Source organism: Strix aluco, unplaced genomic scaffold (assembly GCF_031877795.1).
Source record: "Strix aluco isolate bStrAlu1 unplaced genomic scaffold, bStrAlu1.hap1 H_2, whole genome shotgun sequence".
Lineage (NCBI taxonomy): Eukaryota > Metazoa > Chordata > Aves > Strigiformes > Strigidae > Strix > Strix aluco.
In genome coordinates this window covers 500,456-525,541 of record NW_027436667.1, presented here as the reverse complement: position 1 = coordinate 525,541, position 25,086 = coordinate 500,456, and the positions used below count along the sequence as shown (strand labels likewise).

Genomic DNA, 25,086 nt, shown 5'->3' with positions numbered 1-25,086 from the left:
GTGACATCAGCACCCCCATATATGGGCAGGGACATCATTGGCGGGCCACAGTGGCCACGGTGACATCATCATGCCCACATACAGGCAGGGATGCCCTCAGCCTCCTGTCACCCCCTCTGAGGTGAGTTCCACCCACGTCAATTGGGGCGGCTGCTCCTGTGGCAAGGAGCAGAGCCATACACCAGGTCTCATGGAGGATCCTGGGCTCGCATATCGTACCCGGTCCTAGGTGGTGGGTGGCCGGGGCACAGCCCAGGGCCTTCAGGACGGCACTGAAATGTTGCAGTTGGCCCAACATCTTTCTCCTGAACTCCTCAGCGCTTTGGTGATGTGCTACCTCCAGAACAAACAGCAGCGGGGCTGCAAGCTGAGGAGTCACAGTGGAAACATCCCTTTTCTGTGGCAGTAAACTGCCCTTTGGAGTCAGCATGAGCCGAGCCTTAGAGGGTAGGAAAGCCCCTGAACGAGCACTCACGCCAGACCCAGCTGGGTCTGGTCACCCGTGTCACCCCAAGGGTCCTGGGGGTCCATATTATGGTGGCAGCAACGGTACTCAGCACCTTAGTTTCCCTGAAAAAGTCACTTTCCCAGCTCAGTTACTCAAATCTTGTGTTTATTATTGACTTATAATTAAATTAAAAAGGGAAACGTCATTTCCAACTCACAAAATTAACAAGAGGACTTATGGAAACGTGCAGTACCTAGACCAACCTCTAACAACTGGATTTTTGGTAAACACACGAGCTTTCCTTTTGAAGGCACATAAACAAACAAAGAGAAATATTGTCCGAGATACATTTTGCAGCTCGCTCCAACTGATTTCATCCTCCTCCAAAGCCAGGTCCCACCTCCCAGGCTCAAGAGGAGAAAATGGAAGGGTAAGTTGCACGCAGCAAAGCCAACATCAGAAAAAAGGGACTTTCCCACTTATTAACAGCCCCAGCCGAGCACGCAGCAGCCTGCGGCAGCGATGTCCTATTAAAACAGCATGTGGAGCAACCACTCAACTCAATACCTGCAGAGCAGCAAACGCAGCCCCACGACTGAGACGCCTTCTGCCCTCGCCGACAGACCCCGGTACCGAGGGGCGGGCAGGGGAGGGAAGAGAGAGGCCCTGGTCCGAGCCACTCAGCGGCCCCGTGAGGGTTCCCGGCCTGTGGCCCTAACCTCCTTCTCCGCTGCCTTCTCACTGACCCCCAACAGGCTGTACAGGTCCAGCTCCAGCAGCTCCTTATTGACTGTCATCTTGGTGCTGACCGACTTCCCCCTTGCCGCCACCAGGCCCGCTGGGAAATGGAGTCTCCCTCCGCCGCTGCCGCCCGCCCGCTGCGACACTGCAACTACATGGACCAGGGTGCACCGTGCACCCTCAGCCACCGCTCCCAGGGACCACCGCAGTGCGCAGGCCATGCTGGGAGTTGTAGTTTTATGCCAGCTGCAGCCAGCGGGGCACGGCAGCCCGGGGACTGCAACTCCTGTCAGGCTTTGTCCCAGTTGAGATTTGTGGCGGTGTGAGCAGAACAACAGCTCCAAAGTGAACTGTAATGGCGCACCGTCCTCCGGGGTGAGTGTCCCTCAGGCAGCCATTTCCTGAGGAGGCAGCTCGCTAGGCTGCAGCAGGGCCAGGCTGGGGGGTGCTGTGAGCCCGCTACAGGCCCTTCCCTAGACCTGTGGGAGGCATCGGCCTGTCAGCCCTGCACAGCCTCTGAATCAACAGCTAGGCTTTGATGAGAAACAGGCCTTGGGAGAAAGATAAGAAACTGCTGAGTTGTGCCAAGGTGGCAAGGAAAAACAACAGACAGCTGCAACACTGAGCTGTGGGAAAGTGCTGAACTGTGAGAAGTTACCGCCACATGAACAGCGTGTGAATGAGCAGGTGATTGGTCTGCACAGTGCATGTTAGAGTGGTCTGATGCTGATAGGAGAAAAGGTTGATAACTGTCTAATTGCTGATTTGCTGATTATGAAGTAAGAGCTTTGGTGAGAGCATAAGTATGTACTATTGGAAAAATAAATGGCTTTGCTTGTTATAACTCTCATAGAGTTGTGCAGGTCTGATATCCTCCCGCAACACAGACCTGCTCAGCTCAAGGCCCCATCAAGTGCGGTGCAAAACTTGTGTTTATTTGGAGCGAGGTGAAGTCCTGAAACAGGTTGCCCAGAGGAGTTCTGCAGGTTCCGTCCTGAAAGCTGACCCACGCCTGGCTGGCTGCGGCCCTGGGCACCTTGCTCCCGCTGCCCCTGCTCAAGCATAGGCCATGATTTGCCCTGGGAGGGGATGACGGGAGGGCTTTGTGCCACGGGTGGCATTCCTCAGCAGGAGCAGTGGGGTGACTGTGCCACTGCCACCGTCCACATGTCGCACAACCACCCCCTCGAGGGCCTTCTGTGTCCCCGGGCTCGTTGTGTTCCCCCAGCAGTTGTTGGTCAGGGGGTCAGCGCTGTGTGTCCCTTCTTGCCAGGGTGTGCTACCAGCCCCTGTGCCCGGCAGTGCTGTGGGACCTGCGCCGGGACCGGCTCCTTACCACTTGCCATTGTCTGTAGTAGTCACGGCCTCCCTGCTGACGTTGGGCTCTTCTCCCAGAATAAGCTGCCATTTGCTGGTTGTGGCTCAGAGCTTGGCCCCCTTCCCAGTCCATTCTTCGACGCTCCCGCTGCTCTCGGCCCCGGGTGCTGCGGGACCTGCGTCGGGAACGGGTACTCCTGGAGAAGCCGCTGCAGCTTGGAGCTTGGCCCTGAGGGTCCCTTCTCCTACTCCTGCTCCTGCTCCTGCTCCTCCACCTCCACCTTGCTGAGGAATCATGGGCCATGGTGCCCGAGTGCGCCATGGGGACTTCCTGGCCTTGCCTGGGGGACCTGCTCCGGTGGCTGTCCCAGGCACGGGGGTGCTCCCTGTCCTCCCTCCACTGCTGTTGTCTGCGGGGGCCCCATGGGTGCGCCCAGTGAACTCGGTTCCTGTTTCTGGAGGAGTCGTAGCCCTGGGCGTGCTGGGTCTGTCTGTGGCCATGGTGGTGCCACCTCTGGGACCTACTTTGGCTCCTGTCGGGTGCCCTGGCATGGTCACTACCATGGTCTCTGCCATAAGAGCCACGTCGCCGCTGCCTCCTCCTCTGTGCAGGGTGACGGCGAGATCTCCCTGGACTGTTGCCAGGTGTGATGTCATGCACTTTGTGGCTCAGCTGGGGGAAGATGTGGTGGAAGACATGGCCGCAGTTGGGGCAGATGATTTGGTTGCGGGCCCATTCCTCTATGCAGGACAAACAGAAGCAGTGCCTGCACGAGCTCCTGCAGGGCGCGTAGCCGGTGCTCTCCAGGACGACGAAGCCGTTTGGGTCCTCAGGGGCATCCAGCAGCACAGCCTGGGGTGCCTGGCTGGTGTTTGCAGCAGGGGACGATGCGCCCTGTTCTGCCAAGTCCTTCTCCTCCTCCAATGCTATCTCGCACTGCAAACGAGAGACAGACAAAACTTGTGACCTGCAGGAACTGCTGAAGAGGCGTCTGCTCTGCCCGGGGGCTGTGCCGGTGGTGCCACCAACACCAGGGACTGTCCTGGGGCAGATGAGTGACACTGGGGGCATCTCTGTGTGCTCCTGCTCTGTGGGCAGGGCAGTGACCTCTCGGCCATGAGCAGGCAGGAGCTGGAAAGGCAGGAAAGTGGTTCCTGGCCTCGCCGTGATGGTGGCACAAGGGTGAGGGTGCGGCAGGTCGGGACTGATGTCCCCCTCTGGCAGATCCTCTATGCGCCCTCAGCAGCGAGCCCACAGGATGGGGGTCCGGTCCGGTCCCCCCACCTGCAGACAGCTGTGACCTCCTGCACTGTGGCCCTTCGGGGCTGCGCCACGCCTCCACGGGGGTGATGTAACAGAGTCACAGTGACTCTCTGGTGACATCACAGGGCTCTTGGGAACCAAAGTTGGAAAAAAAAACCCCATTTGGCAAGTGTACTGTGCCCAGCGCTGGGCTGCCCAGTACAGGAGAGACGTGGACATACTGGAGAGTCCAACACAAGGCCACAGTTATGTCAAAGGGACTGGACTGGAGCATCTATGCAGAGAGGAGAGCTGATGATCAGGGGCGCTTATGTGCCTTGGCCGCATGCAGGCCAAAACCTTCAGGGAGTTTTTCTCAAGTCTCTGTTGCCAGGCAGATCCAGAATCAAATCGAATTGAATCGAATCAAATCAAACAGAATCGAATCAAATTAAATCAAATCATGCCGTTGGCAAGGGCATACAATGCCCATCTAGTCCAACAGCCTGTGCACGTCAGGGCTGACTAAAAGTCCAAACAAGATACCTTGCACCTAAGGCTCCTCTACTTTTTCTCGCTTCTCAAACACCTGGTCAAACCGCTGCCCTCCTTGGGGCAGGGCAGTGACTGAGCTCTGGGACACGTGCAGGCAGGAGCTGGGAAGGCAGGAAAGCAGTTCCTGGCCTCGTCACGGTGGCAGCCCCAGCCGGTGTGCAGCAGTGTGCCTGAAGCTGTGGCGCTTCTGCCCTGGGTGGCTCTTTGTTATACTGGGGGCCAGTGACATGTGGGCGTGATGCGGGGCCGCGGGGCTGTGACCTCACAGAGGTGTCCCCGCCCACGGGGCTGTGACCTCACAGAGGTGTCCCCACTGTGGGGCTGTGATCTCACAGAGGTGTCCCTATAATGCACGTGACACTGCGCCACATGTCTCTGTGTGGGTGCCAGACTATGTGCCATGAGCAACAGTAGCCATTTCCTTGGCCTTGGGCTCATGGGACCGCCCAGCTCAGCACCCTCCAGTGCCGAGAGGAATGGGGCTGCTCGGGGCCAGGGGGGCTACTTGGGGCCAGGGTGGCAGGGCCCCCCCAGGCAAATCCCTGTGCTTGGCGGTTCTGGAGATGGCGGCAGCGAGTGACAGCACCAGAGCAACATCAGGCCACTGTGGGGCTGTCCTGCGCCCCCGGGGGGACCTGGGTACCTCCCGGGGGCAGGTCAGGGCCCCAACATGGATGGAGAGGCCCTGGGGCCCCGGTGTCCCCAGCCTCATTCACCTAATTTTCCAATTAGCCTCAAAGTCAGGCTCTTGCTACCCAGGACTTCCCTGCATCAGATGTGAGAAGCAGGTACCGCTGTGCAAGTGGGATGCCCATACACATGAATAAAGTTGTCATGGTGTGTTTTCCTTGTCTATACTTATTTCTTTAACTGCAAAACCTCCCTGCTGGTATAAGCTGATGTTCCTTTGTCTCCTGTTCTGGAAAATCCACTCTCTGGCTGGGGAAGCACCTTTGAGCGTGATGCCAGGGACCAGGAAATGCTGGTGTGCCCACCTAAACACACACACACACATTTCACTGGGACAGCCCTGGAATGATAGAGGTCAGCATTTTGTGTGGAGGGATGTTTGTGCCACAGCTGCACTTCCGCCTTCTTAGAATAACAGTAAATAATAAATGACTCAAACATTTTCTGTGGAAATAATAATTTAAAAAGGGGTTCTTGGAAAAGTGCAAAGAGGCTGAAGTAGTCTCAAGGCAGAGTGACCACATTTGGCCAGTGTTGCTCTGAAAGAGGTCAACTGTCCCAGAGCTGTGGCAGTCTGGGGGTTTAGGAGGTCTTTACAAGAACTGGGACCTCTGCAAGGCTGGCAGAGTAATTCCTGAGCACGGTGCCTCCGTCAAAGATGCGGACAGTGTTGATGTCCATCCATAGGTGCCCTTCTCCAGTTAGGTAGATATCTTGCCATGTTTGCCCTTTTTCTGTTATTGGGGCAACCAGGACCTGTGGTGAAAAAAAGAAAAAAGAGAAATTTAGTGCACGGAGGATTAGCCAGGACATGCTGCTACCTGCACCCAGCAAACCATGAGGCCGAAGGGAGAAGCAAGCAACCACAAAGATGATGAGAAAAGATGATGCACTGGCCTTTGGTTACATGGGACTGGGATCATCCCTGCCTGCAGCAGCCCCTCGAGTCAATCCAGCTCATAATTTGGAAAACCTGAACAGAAAAAAAAACATCAGAAATCTGTTTTTCCTAAATAGTGAAAACTGGGTATGAAATTTATGGATCAGTCCTTAAATCCCATTTTTGGAGGTCCTGGTCAACTCATCCCTGCACCACTTCGTGACGCTCCTTGAACTGCATGGCACCATCATCCCAGGGAGACATCACAGTGTTGGCACACTTTGGGGGGCACTTTTGGACCCTCCTGGCCTTTATAAATATATTTGACAGCAAGACCTGGCTTCCCGGCCTCTTGCAGCATCCGCTTTCGCCAGGCAGATGGCACTGACAAGCAGCGATGCTGCATCACAGCTACAAACCAGCACACACCAGTATTTTTTTTTTTTTTTGCCAAATCAGTGCAACTGCTGTTACATTTCAACATGCTCTGTTGGAAGGATTCAGCAGCAGTCAGGTCCAATTCCCTTCCCCAGTAGTGGAAATTGGCTCACAAGCAGTGCTGGAATATGGCTGTGCAGTGTTAAATACAGTTTCGAGACCTTTGGTCAGGGATCAAAACCACCCTGACCACTGCAGTCCCACACCACAGCATCCCAAAAGCACTCGCAGAAACCCAAAGGCATCACTGTCCTGTCTGCTCAAAGGGAGCAGGTATTTGTCTCCCTCTGTAGTCAGCAAACATTTGACAGAAGAGATTATTGAGCACTCCTGCTAATTTGACAGATACATCATTCAGCCTGATTCAGGTTGAACGTGCGCTGCCAAGAGATCCGGGTGAACGAGATCTGGAAGAAATGAGTGTACAAATCCCAGCTTGAAAGTCAGATTTCAAAGCAGGGCTATCCCTTCCAGCCCAGAGTTACCCCCAGAAAAGCTTGGGGTGCAACTCAGAAGCGGAAGGGCTTCAGCCATAGCACAAAGCCGTGTTGATCAGCACCCCACAGCCACTGCTTGCACTGAGGGATGATGCCCCAAAGCTTTATCCCAGCGTCCTAATGCTTAGTCCTGCCTCAGACCACACCGGGACAGAACTACCCTGTGTATTTTCCATAGTTTATTATTAACGACACTCCAAATTGCACCAAAGCCAGTTTTGGAGTGCATTTCTATTCTTACAGCTTCCAAAAACCAGCTTGGAAGTTAAAACATCCCCTGTCTGGGCTCTCCTGCCACAGGCTCATGCTCTTTTGGAAAAAAAAAAAAGCAACAAGTAATTAAAAAAATCAGGTGAGCTTTTTGCCAGATTCACATCATGTTTTATCAGAAATGCTTGGCCTTGACAAGTTTATGGAGCAGACACCACATTTTACCATAGTTTAGGAGCTTTCAGCCAAGCCAGAGCTTTGCACCTCCTGGAAGAGAAGGCTAAAGCTGCTCCCACCTTTTGTTTTCTCCACAAGTTTGCGGTATTTTACTGGGCATCTCACCTCACTAACGCAGGCCACATTTCTGCCCTGGCTGATTCAACGGCATCAGGGATTCTCAGTTCGAGAGCTTTTGGGGGCAGGAACTAGGCTTTAGCTTGCTCACAGGTATAACTAATGCTCTACAGCCCACGGGGACAGCAGAAATGCCTTGGCTCCCTCTGTGCTTGCACAGCACTGGTCTCAAAGTCATCTGTGCCAAGGATTTGTGTTTTAAAACCTTCCCACTGGATTATCTGAGCTCTCTGCTAGAATGCCTTTCTGCTGCTTCTTCGAAAGTAATCTCCTTCGAAAGTAATTTTCCTTTGAAAAACACAACTCTGAATTGAATCCACAGGATTTGTTGCCAGAAAGTCAAGCTTGGAAATCAGGTATTGCAATGTCTGTTGGAGGCTGCAGGCAGGGCCTGAAAAGAGAACTCTGCAGCACAAGCTGCTTTTCTCTTAAATCAAGAAACAAACTCCTATTGAGCTTTGCTTTTGGGTTTGAGATTTCTTTTTCCAGGGAGACGATGTCCCCATGATTAGCAGCATCCCCCTGTAAAGACAGACTGACACGTTTCTGCAAAATGGGTGCAATAGGATGATCTGAGGATTATGCTTTTAACGAAAAGAAAAACCTGTAGAAACTGCCAAAATCTTGAGCTGTTGATCCTGCACCCAGGCAGAGCAGGAGGGACAAAGATGAAGTGACGCCACCGCATGAAATAAAATGTCTCCTTACAAAATTGGAAGGATGAGGCAGAGCTTTCTTTAAGAGAAGTCTTCTTCAGAAGGCCTGACTTGCCTTTCCAAGACCTTTTAGATCTAAAGGACCATCCATCACATCAATCATGCCTTCTGTGTGCTAAATGACTTTGCGAGCCGCAGTAGGATGAGGAGGACACATCTGCAGGGAGAAACTCCCCGCTACAAGCCACGCCCAAAGTGTGAAAACACCAGACCTGCAAGGAATATTTGCAGCATGAAACTACTGAAATCTGAACAAGCAGGGGAAAACTCTGGGGAAGCAGATGCCAGCCATGTTTAAATCTCTACTAGAAAAAGGGATAAAAACATCCATCCATCTTAAACGTGCCACAGAGAGCTTGATAGCATGCACCTAACTTGCTGTGGCCTTCTAAATCTGATGGGCTCAGATCTGATGGGCTCCATTCGCAGCACTCACCTGTGCTGAACAAATCCTCAGTGCAGTTGCAGGGGCAGGGCGGGGGGGGGGGGCGCAAATACGGATTCCAGTGAGTAAGTCCCATAAGCAATGTGTGGATGGGTGAGCTCAGCTGGGACATTGATGTGAGCCTGAATTTGGGCCTCGGGGTCTGTGTTCCAATGGTCCCCATCTGTTCTGGGTTGCATTTGATTTGTATTGAAAGACCCCAAAATGTGGTGTGAGGAGCTCCCTGAGAGGACCAAGGAGCGCATGTTGTGCTGCTCCTTGGTTATTGTGGGCTGGAGCTCCACGTAATGGGATTAGCAGCCCAAAAAGAGGGGGGAAAGGAACAGTGCTGATCGTCAGGAGGTGTCTTCTGGCAGAAAGGACTGAAAAATACCCTGATATTAAGCAAACAAACAAACAAGTCTCATAGACCCTTCATTTTGAATAAATGGCAAACCTGGTGGAGCCAGCAGGGTCCCCTCAGCCCTTTGGTTTCACACCACCTCTGTATGAGCGCAGGATGCAGAGGGGTGGACGGGCGAGCACAGGGGTCACCTTATTACCCCCAGTTACCCTTGGGGGGCACATTCAGTCCCCGCATTTCCTACCTCATCTCCAATGAGAAATTCATCCTTTACGGTGAAAGCGGTTGGATCCATGGGGCTGAGCCACCACGCCAGCCAGAAGATAGGGTACCTGGAACTGAGCCATTCCTCACTGTATTTTAGAAGTGGCACAACGAAATCCCGGTGCCTCTGTATGCATTGCCGGGTGAGGTTCAGTACCTGCAGGGTGGGGGAAGAAAAAGAAACCCATGACAAGTCCTTCATCCAATAAACAGCAAAGCAAGCAGAAGAAAAAAATATATATATTCCCTTGGGAAGAGAGATTACCAAATTGCAATGTCCTGATCAAGTAATGACAGCTAACAAGGTGCAAACAGGGCTGATTCAGGGGATTTATTCCCATTTAGGTGCAAAAGCCAGGGACAGCCGCTGGCAGGTGGTATCCGCCGGGGTGTTCGTGTCTAACGAAAGCAACAAACTCTTTTGTTGCTGGCAAAGACATTTAATGACGTTTCCCCCTGTGTCCCCAGTCTTAAGACACGCTCTCCCCTTTTATTGCCCTAAAGGGGACATCCCTGGGAAAAGTGCCCCCAACTGTTTAAACAGATCTTGAATGTGAATCTGCAGGTTTCGCCCTACTGTAGACATTAACTATTTGATCAAACTATAATTAAACAACTCCAGCAGCAAAAGGGAAGGAGACACACATGACGATTATTGTCACTTCTACAGGCATTGCATATACCAGCCCCATGGTTGCACAGAGCCATGAAGTTTAAAGCCACAAAAAACTCACGTTAATTTTGCAGCAAAAATACTGCTGAACGCATACAGCGATCTGGGTACTGGGGCAGAGCGCAGGATTTTGGGGGTAGCAAGAAGAGGACAATGATTTTTAGCCTCAGCTTTCCCCAGTAGGGACCTTAATGGCTTTTGGAAGTGTTTGTCATACGAGGGACAGTGTCCTCCTCTGTGGGGAATGGGGGCACATACACAGGCGTTGCAGCAGAGCCAGGGCGGCGTGCCGAAGGCCATCACGGGGAGGAACATCACGATCTGCAGCCACTGCATGTACAGCTCCGGGTCCTCTGGGATGTCACCGGCCAGGCTCCCTCCTGCCGGGGACAAGGAGCTGAGTGAAGCTGCCTGGGGGCATCTCATGGTGGGATGAGTCCCACATGACCTGCACTCTGTGCGGGCAGGACACCTCACCCCATTGCCAGAGGAGCTGAATCCTCCCCACCTGTGTTTTTATTCCTTGAGTGTCATCAGCAAATGTGGATCAGACATCTACCCCTGGCCCTTTTAAGACCAGATGTGCTGGGGAGGATGTCTCAGGAGTTTCTGAATTTTAGCAGAACGTTGTAAAAAGGGATTTGTCTCATGCAAAGCAAAACATTGGGAAAATGCTGGATTTTCCTGCCACTTTGATGTACAAAGATGAAACATCATGGGAAAATACTCCTGTAATTTGCATCCCTTCAAATTCATAGTGAAAAGTGGTGGAGAAGCAGATTATTGCTAACTAATTAATCAGAAACATGTAGTGGAAGGGGATTCTAGTTCCCCTCTGAAATACCAGAGAGGGGCTTGGGAAGGACAGGAGAGGATGGGATGGGACAGGGAAAGGAAAACGAAGCCCTTGGGGCTGAAGCGTCCTTAGGAGCCACTGCTCAAAATCTGGCCCAGCTTCCCCCAGAGATGGCACAAGAACCCCAATGCCAAGGGCTCACCCAGACCAGCCAAAGCCCCATTTGTTCCAGAGGCTTTTCCCATTTGGAGTGGCCCCGAGCTGCGGTGACCCAACCCGATGGGCCACAACCCCAGCACCAAATGCCACGACCAGTGGGTTCAGTGTCTCTTTGGGAAGGGAACCGGTATGCTGTGATTGCCTCAGCCTTGTTTTCTAAAGAAAACCAGCTAAAAATAGAGGCCAAATTGAAAAATTGCCCAACAACCCCCTTTTTCAGGGCTGTCTTTGCAGTCTGACATTTCACCTGCAGCCTCTGCCTGTTTGGGGCATGTTTTAAACACAAATAACCTGGTCACCTCCAAGAAGAGAGGAAAAACGAGCTGCTTGGCCCCAGTCAAAGGATTGTTTCTAAACTTTTATAACATTTTTATTTCAGGATTTCTCAAGCCATTGTGCTTTTGAGCAGAAATGCAAACTTGGAGCAGGGCTGCTGGTGTTTTAGGAACATCTAGTTCCCACCCTGGAGCCTGGGTGTGCAGTTTCTTGGCTGTGTGTTCCCTCCTTGCCTTTGCTGGGTGGGTTTTAGCTCCAGCAAAGCCGCGGGAGGTGGCAGGCTGCCCACCGCCTGCAGTCGAGGCAGCTCTCTGCGAATCCCCAGAGACCTGCCTGCTTCTGGGGCTGCCTATTAAAATTTACAACATGTTTTTTTGTTTTCAGTTCCTCAGCCGATTCCCTAGTAACATTCAACAATCGAAGTCAGCGCAGCAGAAAATTGGGTACCGGGAACAAAGTGCTTCGAGCCTTCCTACAGCCCAACTAAGCCAGGTGGTGCAAACACACCTCCCGAGCTCCTCTTGCCTGAGCAACTGCTGCAAAACCCTCTGCAGCAAAGCCAGAAATAGGGGAAAAGGCAGAAAAGAAATTATTACCTACTGCATCGGGGATGAAGAAGTTGTAGCCTAAGAAGCTTAGTGCAGCACGGAGGGAATAAGCCCCTTCAGCCCCACGTGGCTCCAGTCCGAGTGCAGCGGGCTCATCTGGACAAAGAATGGGAGGTGACTGGCTCTGGGGGAAACAAGCACAAACCCAATGTCTTTAGATGGCTTGCAGGACACAAAATGCTCCGACGCCTGTCTGTCTTGGCCATCGCTGTGGTCAGATATGGGTTTCTCCAACAACTCGGCATCTCCGTTGGAGGGAAATCAGCACTCCCCCATACCACTCCCATGCGCTGCGCCTGCCCTGCTGACTTTGGCAACCCCAATCCTCCTCCTCCTCCCCAAATCCCCTATTCAAAGCTTTCCTTCTGGCTTGCTCTCATGAGGACCACAGTTGGGTGGCCCACCTTGACGGCAGCACAGCCACACTCTGGGCTGTAGTCATCGTCTTGCTACTGCTTCTCATATGGCAACACCGACCCTGGTGGGAACACGCTCACCAAAACCCACGAGGCCAGCAGGGGTAGCCCAGCCACCCCCTCAGCCCTGGCCACATGGTCCCCCAAACCTAAAGCACCAACCTCCTTGCGATGCGGGTGGCCCGGGGGACATGGCCTGCAGGGAGGACCTGGACAGGGAAGGACGTGATTACCTGTTGACTGTAAAAAGTATCTCTCCAGAACAGGCCTTTAGCCAGCGGGGTTTTTGCTGAAGTTGCTGCTAATGAAGGACTGCGCGGGGCTCTTGGCGCCGTTGAGCGGCCAGCGCTGGGCGCAGATGCTCACCCCTCCGTACCAGGAGATGTTGGCCATGGAGATGCAATCCTGCAGCCAAGAGAGCATCCTCAGGTCGGGGGGAAGCGCCTCGGGGTGAGGATGAACACACGAGTAGCTGCACTTAGAGAGGCAAAACCCCTGCGTGTTACTCCAGTGTTGTCAGAGCAGTCATGGGACAGGTCTTTTCCCAGGAAGAAAAACCCCAACCCCATGAGATTTAGGTGTTTTATGCAAAAAGCAGCGGGTGCTCACTCTGCTTTCCACATCTAACCCAGGAGAAGATACTTGGATTTAAGTTTTTGCTCTGCAAGAACAGGAGCTAGGCTTCCAGGTACCAAAACATGCTGAAATTCTGCCTAACTGCTTGATTCCTCAGCCTGCAGTTGATGAAAGTCACCAAATGATGTAAGAGTAGGAAGAGAAAAAAAAATTGCAACAAGAATCGGAAGTGCAAGATACATGCTTTATTTACCTCAAAGAACAAAACCACGCCTTAATTTGCTAATTAAAGGCTAATTAAAGCCAAAGACAACAAGTTTTCTTCCTTTTCCCCTCACGGGTCTGCTTTCAACATGCAGTCATGTGGAGGAATATAAACATCCCACTGCAGGAAGAAAAACTATAGCTTAAAAATTATGGTTTCCTTTAAAATAAAAAACCCACAGGACATCTTCCCCAAAGGCTGCCAGTTTTAGATAGGTGAACTTAAATAAAATAAAATTGCTGTGAAGCAGCCTAGTAACCTGGTAACACCCGCACACAACACCCTGTGCATCAGAGACCCCACCTGGTTACATTTCTGCTCCCAACCACGATTATCAAAAATTAACAGGGTTTTGAGTTGCTGGTGAAAAGATGCTGAAAACTGTTTAAGAGAAGAGGCTTTGCAGGTGTCTGTCGCTGCAGGACAGGAGTGATGGTGGAGGTGGAAAATTCAAGGCAGCAGCTTTAAATTGCAGTGACAGCGCTTTCACAAACCCAGCTTAGAAAAAATCCGTTTGTTGGGTTTTTTTTTCAAAAAAAAAGAAAAAAAGAAAAGGAAGAAACCTCTCCTAACTACTTTCTTCAGTGTTTCTGGGATGAGTTTACAGCCTGAACTAGCAGCTCTCCCCAGCTGCGTGCACACAGGGAGATTTTAACCCCATCCTGAGCGCTCATCTGATGGCCCTACAGTGTCCCCGGGGTAACTTGTGGGTTTTCTGCTCTCCCTCAAGACAAAGTCTCCCTCTTCCCTGAGGGCTGATGATAAAAAGTGCTTCCCTCAGCAAGAGCAGATCAGTGGGGGTATTTGGGGCACTTCTCATAGGGCTGACGGAGCAGCTGAACAATGAGCCATCTCCGAAAGCTGCTGGTCCCGGGGGACACCCCCATCCTTGGCCCTCCTCCTTTCAGAAACCATCAATTTCTGCTTCAAAGACTCTAAAAATTTCCCCTTTCTGCCAAAGCAGGGGATCAGCAGGATTTAGCATCCCACATGACTTCACATGTGAGGACAGGCTTCCCCAAAATCCTGGGGATTTGGGGCTGCAGAGGGATGCTGGGACGGGGAGAGGGCGACCCAATGATCTCCCAGCTCAACCCAACCAAGTTTTATTCACCCCAACCCTGACCCCACGGCTCAGGCAGTGCTTCTGGAGCCCGGGGGGGCAGAGAGAGGTTAAGTCTCATTAAGGGGTGGCGAGAGGAGATGTAAATTATTAAAGTGGAAACCCTGGAGGCTCAGAATAGCTGTACCAGGTGTCAGCTGAACTAGTTACACCAGCTGGGAAAGAAGGGGGGAAAAAAAGCCTATTCTTAACTCTTAAATTTCACTGGATCATAATTTCTAATGTTTGGTTTTGTTTTTTGGGGGGTTTGGGGTTTTTTTGTTTGGGTTTTTGTTGTTTTGGGTTTTTTTAAAGTGAGAAAAACTTATTCTGTTTTTCTCATCCTCTCAACCACCCCAGATTGATATCAGCAGGAAAACCAGCCCCACGCACAGCGGTTGTCTTCAGGCAACACCTTCCACCAGCCCACAACGATGTCAACAGGCGATTTACAGCTAAAGCGGAAAATTCCCCATCCTGCAGGATCCCATCCCACTCGGTGCCTGTCCCAGTGGCTCACCACAACATGTCACCACGGTCTGATGAGGTTTTTTCCTTTCTCTCCCTAAGGCTCATCTTCAGAGTCTGTTTTTATTTAACTGAGGGACAAGACTGGGAAGGATACAAAAAAACCCCCATAAATTTTTGCAGCAGCCGACATAGCTTAATCCCATCCCAAGAGAGCTGACACATTGTGTCTGTGGCTGGAAGAGACCTTTGAGCTCCTCGCATTTCTCACCAACATTGTGACCTTACACAGTTATTTATTCAGTCTCTATATAAATACAGTTCTCCTACCCTGGGGTTACCAATGCGGCATCAGGAGGAGGCAGCCACAGCCCCTCGGTGGTTTGGGAGCTCAGCATCAGGGCACGAACCTTCCAAAGGGCCTTTTCCCACCTGGGACCCTCCAGTTACTGGAGACTTTGGAAGATGGGGTGCCCCTGGCCATGGTGCAACCCCGTAACTGTGCTGGGAAATGGAGTGGTCAGGCCAGATCCTCCCTGCTTTGGCTCGTTTGACCCCAAACGCCACAGTTCAGAGACAGGCACAGGGGTCACTGTTACCTTCAGCATCACGTCAGGGCGCAGCAGGGTTCAGCAGCGGTCACATGCTGGCGAGGGTTCTGCAGCCGGCACACTGCCCACCACAATCTCCGGCACCGTCCGCCCTGTCGGCAGTGCCTGCAGCAGCAGGCCCCCCCGCTGGCGCTGCCACAGCATCCCGCCAGCGCAGCCCCGCAGCACCCACTCCTCCCGCCGGGGAGTGCTCCAGCACCTGCCAGGAGATGATGCTGATGGTCATGGCAAAGAATATGGCCATGCTGAGGCAGCCGACGGTGCCTTTCCAGGGCTCTGTCATCTCCCTGAAGCCCAAGATCCAAGCGGCCTTGGGGATTTGGCAGGTGGGATGGGTGAGTGGCAAGGTGCGATGGTGGTGGGATGTTCCAGCTACTCTTTCTCTCCTCTCCTGCAGCAGCACAAGAAAAAAAAACCCTCTTCTTGGGTTGCTCCAAATAAATATTAAAAAAAAAAAAAAATTAAAATTAAGCCAGAAGTCTTTTCTCTTTGCAGTAATCTGGAGGTAAGAGTAGTCTCTTTTCCAGCCTTTCTCTACATGCTGCTGCTCGGCAAATCCCTCTGCCAGGCTTGGTGCTGGCTGTGACGGTAGCTTGACTGCAAACCATGTGTCTGGTGTCAGCTCAGCCCCTTGGCATGGCCAGCGGCATCCACTCAGCACGCAGAGATGGACACACGTGGCTGAGAGCCACAGGAGGGGAGATGGGGCAGCAGCCGAGGGGAAACAAGGCAGCGCTCAAGTCTCCGTAGCCCTTCTGGCTTTTGTTTCATGAAGTAGCATAGCTTTGCATCTCAGTTTGCAAGGCAGCAGTAAATAGCCGTTGGGGTGCAGAAAAAATATTGCAGGGGTGGTTAGAGAAAGAGCGGAGGGGAAATGCAACACTGGTTTTCCATCCCCCTTCTTTCTTGCCTGTAAAATTATTTGATTAATGCACAGAACAGCGAATGAAATTACCTGCAGGCACGGTCCGGCGGTGCTGCCCTCGCCCTCGCCTGAGGGAACGGGCACCCAGAGCTCCAACCGGGCAAGAGGCCACCCGCAGATGTGAGCTCATGGGGTGGGACCCACTTGTCCCCCTCGTCCCAGGCTGCTGCGGCCGCTGCCGCCTCCTTCACGGCTGCTACACTGCCTTTTGGGGCCAAGCACCCACCGGGGCTGGGTGCTGCCCCTGCCCAGCTCAGCATACCCACCAGTCACATCCCCCCGCCACTGCCCCCCAGCAACGGCACAGCTGCATTTCTTTGACCTAAAGGCAGGTGAAAAAGATGCTTTATCAGCCCCAAAAAGTGGCTGTCGGTGACCGAGCACTCAAACCCCAATTATTTTGCCACTGTTGGCTCGGGCAGCAGGTTTTTCTCCCCTTTCCCCAGGGTAGTTTTTCCTCCTGGGCACATCAGAGACCTTTATAGCCAAGGCAACTTGATCCAAACAAACCCAAGAGCATTATCTAAGATGAGACATGGCGTGCTCCCTCCCACCCTGCTCCCCTGCAGGCTGCACACATCCTTGGATAGTGACATTAGAAAGAGAGGCAGGAAATTAAGAAAATAATTTTTGTAAGCATTCATTTCTATGGAAATGTTTTTAAAAGGATTTTTTGCAAAGTTATTGAGATGGCTCTGGTTGAGCCTTTGCTACACACCTGTGAATCCACATGTGAGAAAGCTGTGGCAGTGCTAAGTCTCCCCGTTCTGCTGCTTTGGCTTTTTTTTTTTTTTTTTTTTGTTATTATTATTACTATTACTGTATTTTGGAGGATTTTCTCCCCGTTTCTACCTCATGTTAAATGAGCTGCTGGGGCCCCCCTCAGGTCACCTCCAGGGCTGCAGAAGGGGGTGCTGTGGAAAGGGGTGCTGCTTGCACGCAAAAGCAGAGCACCCTTGCAGAGGCAAGCAGCTGCAATCCCCACCAGTGCAGAAAACTCCAGAAATCTGGAATTTCCATCTCCATTCCCATGCCCCACACACTCATCCCACCAGTCCTCCCCCTGCCTGAGGGTGATCAGGGGAGACCTGGATTTTACAAGCAATATTAGAACCTGTTGGCTGCCAAGCTATTAAAAAATAGAGATTTCAAAGCATTTCCCCATTCTACATGCAGGCAAAGCCCCCAAAACTCCAAGCCCTGAACCCAAAGACAAAAACACTACTCACCCCGGGAGATGTTGCTCTTTGGGAGGGTCTCAGGACTGCTGAAACCACCGGGCAAATCCTTGGCTGTGACCCAAATAAGCCCCTGGAGGGTCCTTTCCCACAGGCACCTTCAGGATTAATTTTTCATTTCAGCTGCTGCAATATCCAGTATGAGATGGAGGGGAAAATGGGTCCATTCTATCGGGACAAGCATCTCCCAGCTGCTGGCAGGGGCTCCAGAGCAGGGACAAAAGATCAGATCCAGGATCAGGAGAAAGGATGAGGCAGGTTTCACCAAAAACTGGAAGATGAGATGGGGACAGTGATGTCCACCCAAAAAGGGCCAGGGATCAGTGGGGAGAACCTTCTCTCCAGCTGCCAGGTGTAAGGGACTGTGTTATCCGTCTCAAACATTGTTGTCACACCACCCCCATTTCCTGGCCTCGGCATCCTGCTGACAGAGGAATATGCTCTGAAGAAGACAAATTGTCCCCAACGGACCACCACATCCGCCCGAAGTTAAATCGGGATGAGGAAGACGTGCAGGCTGGCATGGGACCATGGGGCGGCACGTATTACAATGAGCTCCCTGGAAATTGGTGGACTCTTCGGAGAGATCGTGGGAACTGGGACAATAAAAGGGCGGGGCACTCCTTTTTCATGAGCACGCTATTCACCCCTGTCATCTCATCCTTCCTTGGAGCTGAGACTTTGGCAGAGCTTGGAGCTTGGAACACCATCACCTGCATCAAGCCAACAGGATGTCGCTGGATTTGTGGTGGTGGTAATTAGTCTTGCTGCATCTCTACCACTTGATTGCTTAGGGATTCTGACTTTTTTCCTTTCTTTTCTCTCTGTCCTACTGCTATTACCAGCTATGTGTACAATAAAGTTTACAAGGTTGTACAGCATCTGACCTGGTTTGTGTCTTAATCTCGCTCTTGGGATCATTTAAGAACCCTCCCCAATATCGGATCGGGACATTTTAAATTGGTGTCACGGACAAGATCCCTACAGACGAGAGTGCTGTACTACCTTGCTGTGCTGGATGCAAACCTCTCAGGATGAAATAACCCCCTTTGTGTTACATTAAGGTGTGACTTCCTGAGAGTGAACAGGAGGAAGAGTGAGCATTTGTGTTTGAATAAGGTGTGACCACTTGAGAATGAGCATGAGCAGGGGAATTTTGACATTAAGGTGTGACCCTCTCAGGATGAAAACCCCTTTGAGTTGCTTTTGTGTTAGATTCAGGTCTGGATTCCTGGGAGAGAAAAGGGGGAATTTGACATTAAGGTGTGACCCTCTCAGGATGATAATCCCCTTTTGCATTAAGAAAAGGAAAAAGAATAGCTGCCCAGAAGGCAGCCGATGCTTGTGATGATGTCCTCACGGGTTGAAGGCATAGGTAAATTAGATGATCTTTTGGAGGCACACTGGTCTCGCCCCTCAGTTCAGGGACAAGACTGGGCGAAAAAACACTGGTTTCAACTGCAGAGGGTGGTGGATAGGATAAGGGTATTGCAGCAGGAAGCTAAGGTTAGGAGGGGGAAAGGAAAAGCTATAATTTGTGCAGTGTTAGGAGTGAGTCTGGCAGCTGTGGTGGCAGAGAGAAAGCAGAAGCCTTGTCAAGCTGATACTGTAATAGACTCTCTGCAGAGGGTCATCCAGACCTTGCAGAAACAATTGAAGGAAACCAAAGAATTGCTAGAGGAGGAAAGGAATCAAAATATAATATTAAAGATGAGTTGAGGGAGCAACTTTTGAGGGAAACGGATACACTGGCGGAGGCAGAAGTGAAGCTTTTGGAGAAGGGGATGTGAGAGACGAGAAACCAGGCCTGCGAGAAACTAAGAAAAACAGCCTGAGAAAGCAAAAGTTGAGGCTGATCAAAGAAATGCCTCAAACACTCGCAAGACAAAACTATGAGTCACAGGGTGCATTCTGTGGAGGTCGAAGCTGATAAGGCTGCCCGAATAACACAATATGGGGCTGGAGGAGGGAGCCCTATGAAGACAGGACGGCTCTGCTCTGGTGCACCTGGCCAAAACTTCAAGGGCCATCTGTCCGGTGAATGACCTTTGCTTCATTATCCACAAAATGCATATTAAAGTTAACACCCCTCAATATGCTAATGAGGGCTAACATGATCATGCTAATTACATCATCCCATGAAACACCTCACCCCTCCCTGTACATGGGATACGTAGGTATGTGGGTCGACCTAGGGGATGGACCCAAGGAAAGTGGGTATAAATCAAGAAGGCGGGGGGGGTGCGGCCTGGGGAGAGAGAGTGCAGGGAAGCGAAGAAGACAGATGCCAGCAAAAAAGACAGATGTGTCCCGTGCCTCCCGGAACCCTCGTCGGCAGGAGCAGCGCAGAAACCCAGACCGGTGATCTGTATTTCCCCATTCCCTCTATCTCCCTCTTTTCCCTTTCCTATTAAGCAATGCAAGGCATATTCTATTGCTTGCCACAACTTGCTATATACTTAGCCAACTATCGTGTGTTCAATTAGTACATTGTGAGTAGTTAATAAATGTTTAGACTTGGAGACTTGTTGTCCGCTCCATTGGGGATTTGCGAATCTGAGTCACTTGTCCCCCTCGTCTGAGCGGGACGTGACAGGGGATACGGCAGATTTATGTCCAAGGAGATTTGCAGAAGGCAAAAGAAACCGTAGAAAGCCTTCCCCATATGTATCCACTGGTTAAAACAGAGTATGTGTACGAGGACGATAGCGATAACTGCCCTCACGTTATCACCAAAGAGGACCCATTTACAGCAACCAAATTGGCAAAGCTGAGACAAGATTTTGCAAGGACTGCAAAAGAATCGGAGACAGAGTATGTGTGGAGAGTGTCCTTGTCAGGAGGGAATTTTGTTGTCAGAGAAAGAAACAGAAGGATTTTGGGGTCTGGGTGTGTTTCTAACTACCGGTGACTGCCGATCCCCGTGGTCATTGACTCAGAGAGCTGCGTACTGGGCGGGAGGGCTGAACCCCTTGGAGAGGGGGGATCCCCTTGCCATAACAGGTACAGTGGATCAGTTAGTGGAAAGTGTGCAGAAGGCAGCCTGTTTCCAGATGATGTATGATCGAGAGCTCAAGCCCAACCAGGGCTCCCCGATGATGATGCCTGTGGACTCAGAGAGGATGACTCCCCTGATACGAGCACTTCCTGACTCCGTGAAACCCACTGGCATTCAACTACAAGGGAAGATTCAGAACACTCCCAATGCAGAAAGAATGATGGCCGCTCTGGAGGGGATAGTGACCCCTGACCATCGACGGCCTGGGAGGAAAGTATGGACATGGGGAGAGGTAGCCCAGGAATTGATTAATTTTGGGAGAAAATATGGCCCTGTTGGTGGATCGTCCCAAAGAACCGAAACCAGGTTCGTATGGGTTGCAGAGCAAATTAGTGGGCCACAATCATCCATGAGGAAGGGCCAAGGCTCGGAGTCACCCCGAGGTCACAATTCTGGGAGAGAGAGGCCCCTAACTCGACAGGCACTGTGGCAGCTAGGGCTTCAGAAAGGCATTCCCCGGGACTTGATGGGTGGACTCCCGACTCAAAAATTAGAACAACTTGTGCAGAAATGGTCAGGACAAAGGGTCACTTTCAGACCAACCCCTAATGCTCCACCCTTGATAGACCTTGGGAGGAGCTGACTGGGGAAAAGTAGGTGGCGGGAAACTAGACCCTCCGCCCCCCAAAGGTGAGGGGGGAGGTGGAGGATGGATGTTTGTAAGACAACTCACCTGCAACACAAAAGGGGATTTATTGATTACTGTTGCTGTAGGACCAAAGAAAAGACTGGTAACATTTCTGATTGATACTGGGGTAGAAATCACTGTGCTAACGCGGACCGAAGCAGAACAATGTGGAATCTCAATTCCATCTAGAAACCTAATTGTTTTAAATGCCTTGGGAAAAACACAGTCAGTACCTATGACTCTGGTGACACTATGGTTACCAGGAGAGGAAAACCCTGTCAACACCATGGTGGCCATAGGATCTTTTCAGATGAATCTTTTAGGTATAGATGTTTTAAAGGGTAGGGAGTGGCGGGACACCCAGGGAAACTCATGGTCTTTTGGTGTTCCCCAGATCAGGCAATTGACTGAAACATTGGGCACAGAGGTGCGTTTATTGCAAGCGGCACCTACCCTACCTCCCTCTAAAGTGATCAATGTTAAACCCTACCCATTGTCTCTAGGAGCAAGGGAGGGAATTACACCAGTTCTGGAAGAACTGAGAAAACAAGGGGTTGTGGTCCCCACTCACTCCCCCTTCAACTCTCCAGCATGGCTGGTCCAAAAAACCAAATGGCAAATGGAGATTGACAATAGACTATAGGAGGCTCAATGCCAACACAGGTTCACTAACAGCTGCTGTACCAAACATTGCTGAATTGATAGCAACCATTCAGGAACAATCCCACCCTGTCATGGCAACAATTGATGTCAAAGATATGTTTTTTATGGTCCCTTTACAGCCTGAGGACCAGGATCGCTTTGCCTTCACCTGGGAAGGACAGCAGTACACCTTTACACTACTCCCTCAAGGATACAAGCACTCTACCACACTAGCTCACCATGCTCTAGCGCAAGAGCTGGAAACAATCCCCAGAAAAGCAGAGGTGAAGATTTATCAATACATAGATGATGTACTCATAGGAAGGAGTCAGGTAGAAGAAGTTAGAGAAACTCAGAAGGACATCATCACGCATCTAGAAAGTATAGGGCTGACAATTCCACCTAAGAAAACACAAATGCCTTCAAGCGAGGTAAAATTTTTAGGAATCTGGTGGGAGGAAGGCATGACGTGTATCCCACCGGATACTCTCTCCTCTCTCGATCAGATCAAGATGCCAGAGTCAAAGAAAGACTTACAGCATGCACTAGGGTTGCTTGTGTTTTGGAGGAATCACATTCCTGAATTTTCAATTATTGCTAGGCCGTTGTATGATTTATTGTGAAAGAGAGCTTGGTGGGAATGGACTCCAGTCCATAACGAGGCTTTACAGCTGTTGGTGTTTGAAGCGACTGCCTGTCAAGCCCTGGGTCCAATTCACCCAACAGATCCAGTTGAAATTGAATGGGGGTTGGCCAAGACTGGACTGTCCATCCATTTGTGGCAAAAGGGTCCAGAGGGTCCTGTTAGGCCCATTGGTTTTTATTCTCGTATCTTTAAAGATGCTGAAAAAAGGTATACAACTTGGGAAAAAGGTCTATTTGTAGTTATCACAGAATCACAGAATCGTCTAGGTTGGAAAAGACCTTGAAGATCATCCAGTCCAACCATTGACCTAACACTGACAGTTCCCAACTACAGCATATCCCTAAGCGCTAAGTCAACCTTACTCTTAAACACCTCCAGGGATGGGGACTCCACCACCTCCCTGGGCAATCCGTTCCAACTCCTAACAACCCGTTCTGTAAAGAAAAGTTTCCTAATATCCCGTCTAGACCTTCCCCGGCGCAATTAGAGGCCGTTCCCTCATGTCCTATCGCTTGTTCCTTGGTTAAAGAGACTCATCCCCAGCTCTCTGCAGCCTCCTTTCAGGTAGCTGTAGAGAGCGATGAGGACTCCCCTCAGCCTCCTCTTCTCCAGACTAAACAACCTCCTTGTACGACATGTGCTCCAGACCCTTCACCAGCTTCATTGCGCTTCTTTGGACACGCTCAAGTGATTCAATGTCCTTTTTGTAGTGAGGGGCCCAAAATTGAACTGGACACAGTAATCGAGGTGCGGCCTCACCAGTGCCGAGTACAGGGGCAAGATCACTTCCCTGTCCCTGCTGGCCACACTATTTCTGACACAAGCCAGGATACCATTGGCCTTCTTGGCCACCTGGGTACACTGCTGACTCATGATCAGCCAGCTGTCAATCCACACCCCCAGGTCCCTCTCTGACTGGCAGCTCTCCAGCCACTCCTCCCCAAGCCTGTAACGCTGCTGGGGGTTGTTGTGGCTGAAGTGCAGCACCTGCAATCTGGCCTTATTGAAACTCATACAGTTGGCCTTAGCCCATGAATCCAGCCTGTCCAGGTCTCTCTGCAGAGCCTCCCTACCCTCAAGCAGATCAACACTCCCACCCAACTTGGTGTCATCTGCAAACTTACTGAGGGTGCACTCAATCCCCTCATCTAGATCATCAATAAAGATATTAAAGAGGAGTGGCCCCAAAACCGAGCCCTGGGGGACACCACTCGTGACCAGCCGCCAACTGGATTTAACTCCGTTCAACACCACTCTTTGGGCCCGGCCATCGAACCAGTTTTTTACCCAGCAAAGCGTGCGCCCATCCAAGCCGCAAGCAGTCAGTTTCGCCAGGAGAATGCTGTGGGAAACGGTGTCAAAGGCCTTACTGATGTCAAGGTAGACAACATTCACATCCAATAAGCGGGTCGCCCTGTCATAGAAGGAGACCAGGTTTGTCAGGCAGGACCTGCCTTTCATAAACCCATGCTGTCTAGGCCTGATCCCCTGGTTGTCCATTATATGACTTTTAATGGCACTCAAGGTGACCTGCTCCATGGCCTTCCCTGGCACCGAGGTCAGACTGACAGCTCTATAGTTTCCTGGATCCTCCTTCCTGCCTTTCTTGTAGATGGGTGTCACATTTGCCACCCTCCAGTCCAATGGGACCTCCCCAGTTAGCCATGACTTCAGATAAATCATGGACAGCGGCTTGGCGAGCACATCTGCCAACTCCCTCAGCACCTTTGGGTGTAACCCATCCAGTCCCACAGACTTGTGTGCATCCAAATGGTGTAGCAGGTCTCTGACCACCTCCTCTTCAACGGTGCTGACCTCATTCTGCTTCCCCTCCCCATCTCCCAGCTCATGAGGCTGGGTGTCCAGGGAACAGCCAGTTCCACTGCTAAAGACTGAGGCAAAGTAGGCGCTGAGCACCTCAGCCTTTTCCTCATCCTTAGTTACCATGTTTCCCTCTGCATCCAGTAGGGGAGGGAGATTTTCTCGAATCCTCCTCTTGCTGTTGACAAATTTATAGAAAGATTTTTTGTTATCCTTAACAGCTGTAGCCAAGCTGAGCTCTAGCTGCGCTTTGGCTCTCCTAATGTTCTCCCTGCATAACTTCACTACATTTTTACAGTCTTCATGAGAGACCTGGCCTCTCTTCCAAAGGCGATAGATTCTCCTTTTGTTCTTGAGATCCAGCCAAAGGTCCCTGTTTAGCCAGGCTGGTCTCCTTCCCCGCCTGCTTGTTTTTCGGCACACGGGAACAGCCTGCTCCTGTCCTTTAAGACTTCGCTCTTGAAGTATGTCCAGCCTTCCTGGACTCCCATTTCCTTCAAGGCAGCCTCCCAAGCAATTCTGTTAATCAGTCTCTTGAACAGGTCAAAGTTAGCCCTCCAGAAGTCTAAGGTGGCAGTTTTACTAACTCCTCTCTTTGTTTCTCGAAGGATCAAAAATTTGATCATCTCATGATCACTGCACCCTACATGGCCTCCAACCTTTACCTCCCCCACAAGCTCTTCCCTGTTCACAAGAAGCAGGTCCAGGAGGGCACCTCCCCTGGTCGGCTCACTCACCAGCTGTATGAGGAAGTTATCCTCCACACATTCCCGGAACCTCCTGGATTGTTCCCTCTCTGCTGTATTGTGATCCCAGCAGATATCCGGGAGGTTAAGTCCCCCACAAGAACAACGGCAAGTGACCACGAGATTTCTCCCAACTGTTTGTAGAAAGCTTTTTCACCTCACTGCTTTGGTTGGGGGGTCTATAGCAGACTCCCACAGCAAGATCTGCTCTATTGGCCCTTAACCTAATCC

At 51.3% G+C, this 25,086-nt stretch overlaps 2 protein-coding genes across 2 annotated transcripts; one reads left to right on the top strand and one right to left on the bottom strand.

Annotated features, from left to right (window-relative positions):
* Positions 1-5,576: 5,576 nt before the first annotated feature.
* On the bottom strand, positions 5,577-12,155 carry LOC141919153 (SITS-binding protein-like). The gene is given in 6 exon segments (XM_074814178.1): positions 5,577-5,750; positions 9,122-9,298; positions 10,073-10,194; positions 11,702-11,743; positions 11,746-11,837; positions 12,118-12,155. Coding segments are annotated over 6 exon segments (645 nt in total).
* Positions 12,156-19,979: 7,824 nt separating this feature from the next.
* LOC141919152 (uncharacterized) lies at positions 19,980-21,643 on the top strand. Its single transcript, XM_074814177.1, is given in 5 exon segments — positions 19,980-20,158; positions 20,160-20,874; positions 20,939-21,002; positions 21,264-21,341; positions 21,504-21,643. Coding segments are annotated over 5 exon segments (1,176 nt in total).
* Positions 21,644-25,086: the final 3,443 nt, after the last annotated feature.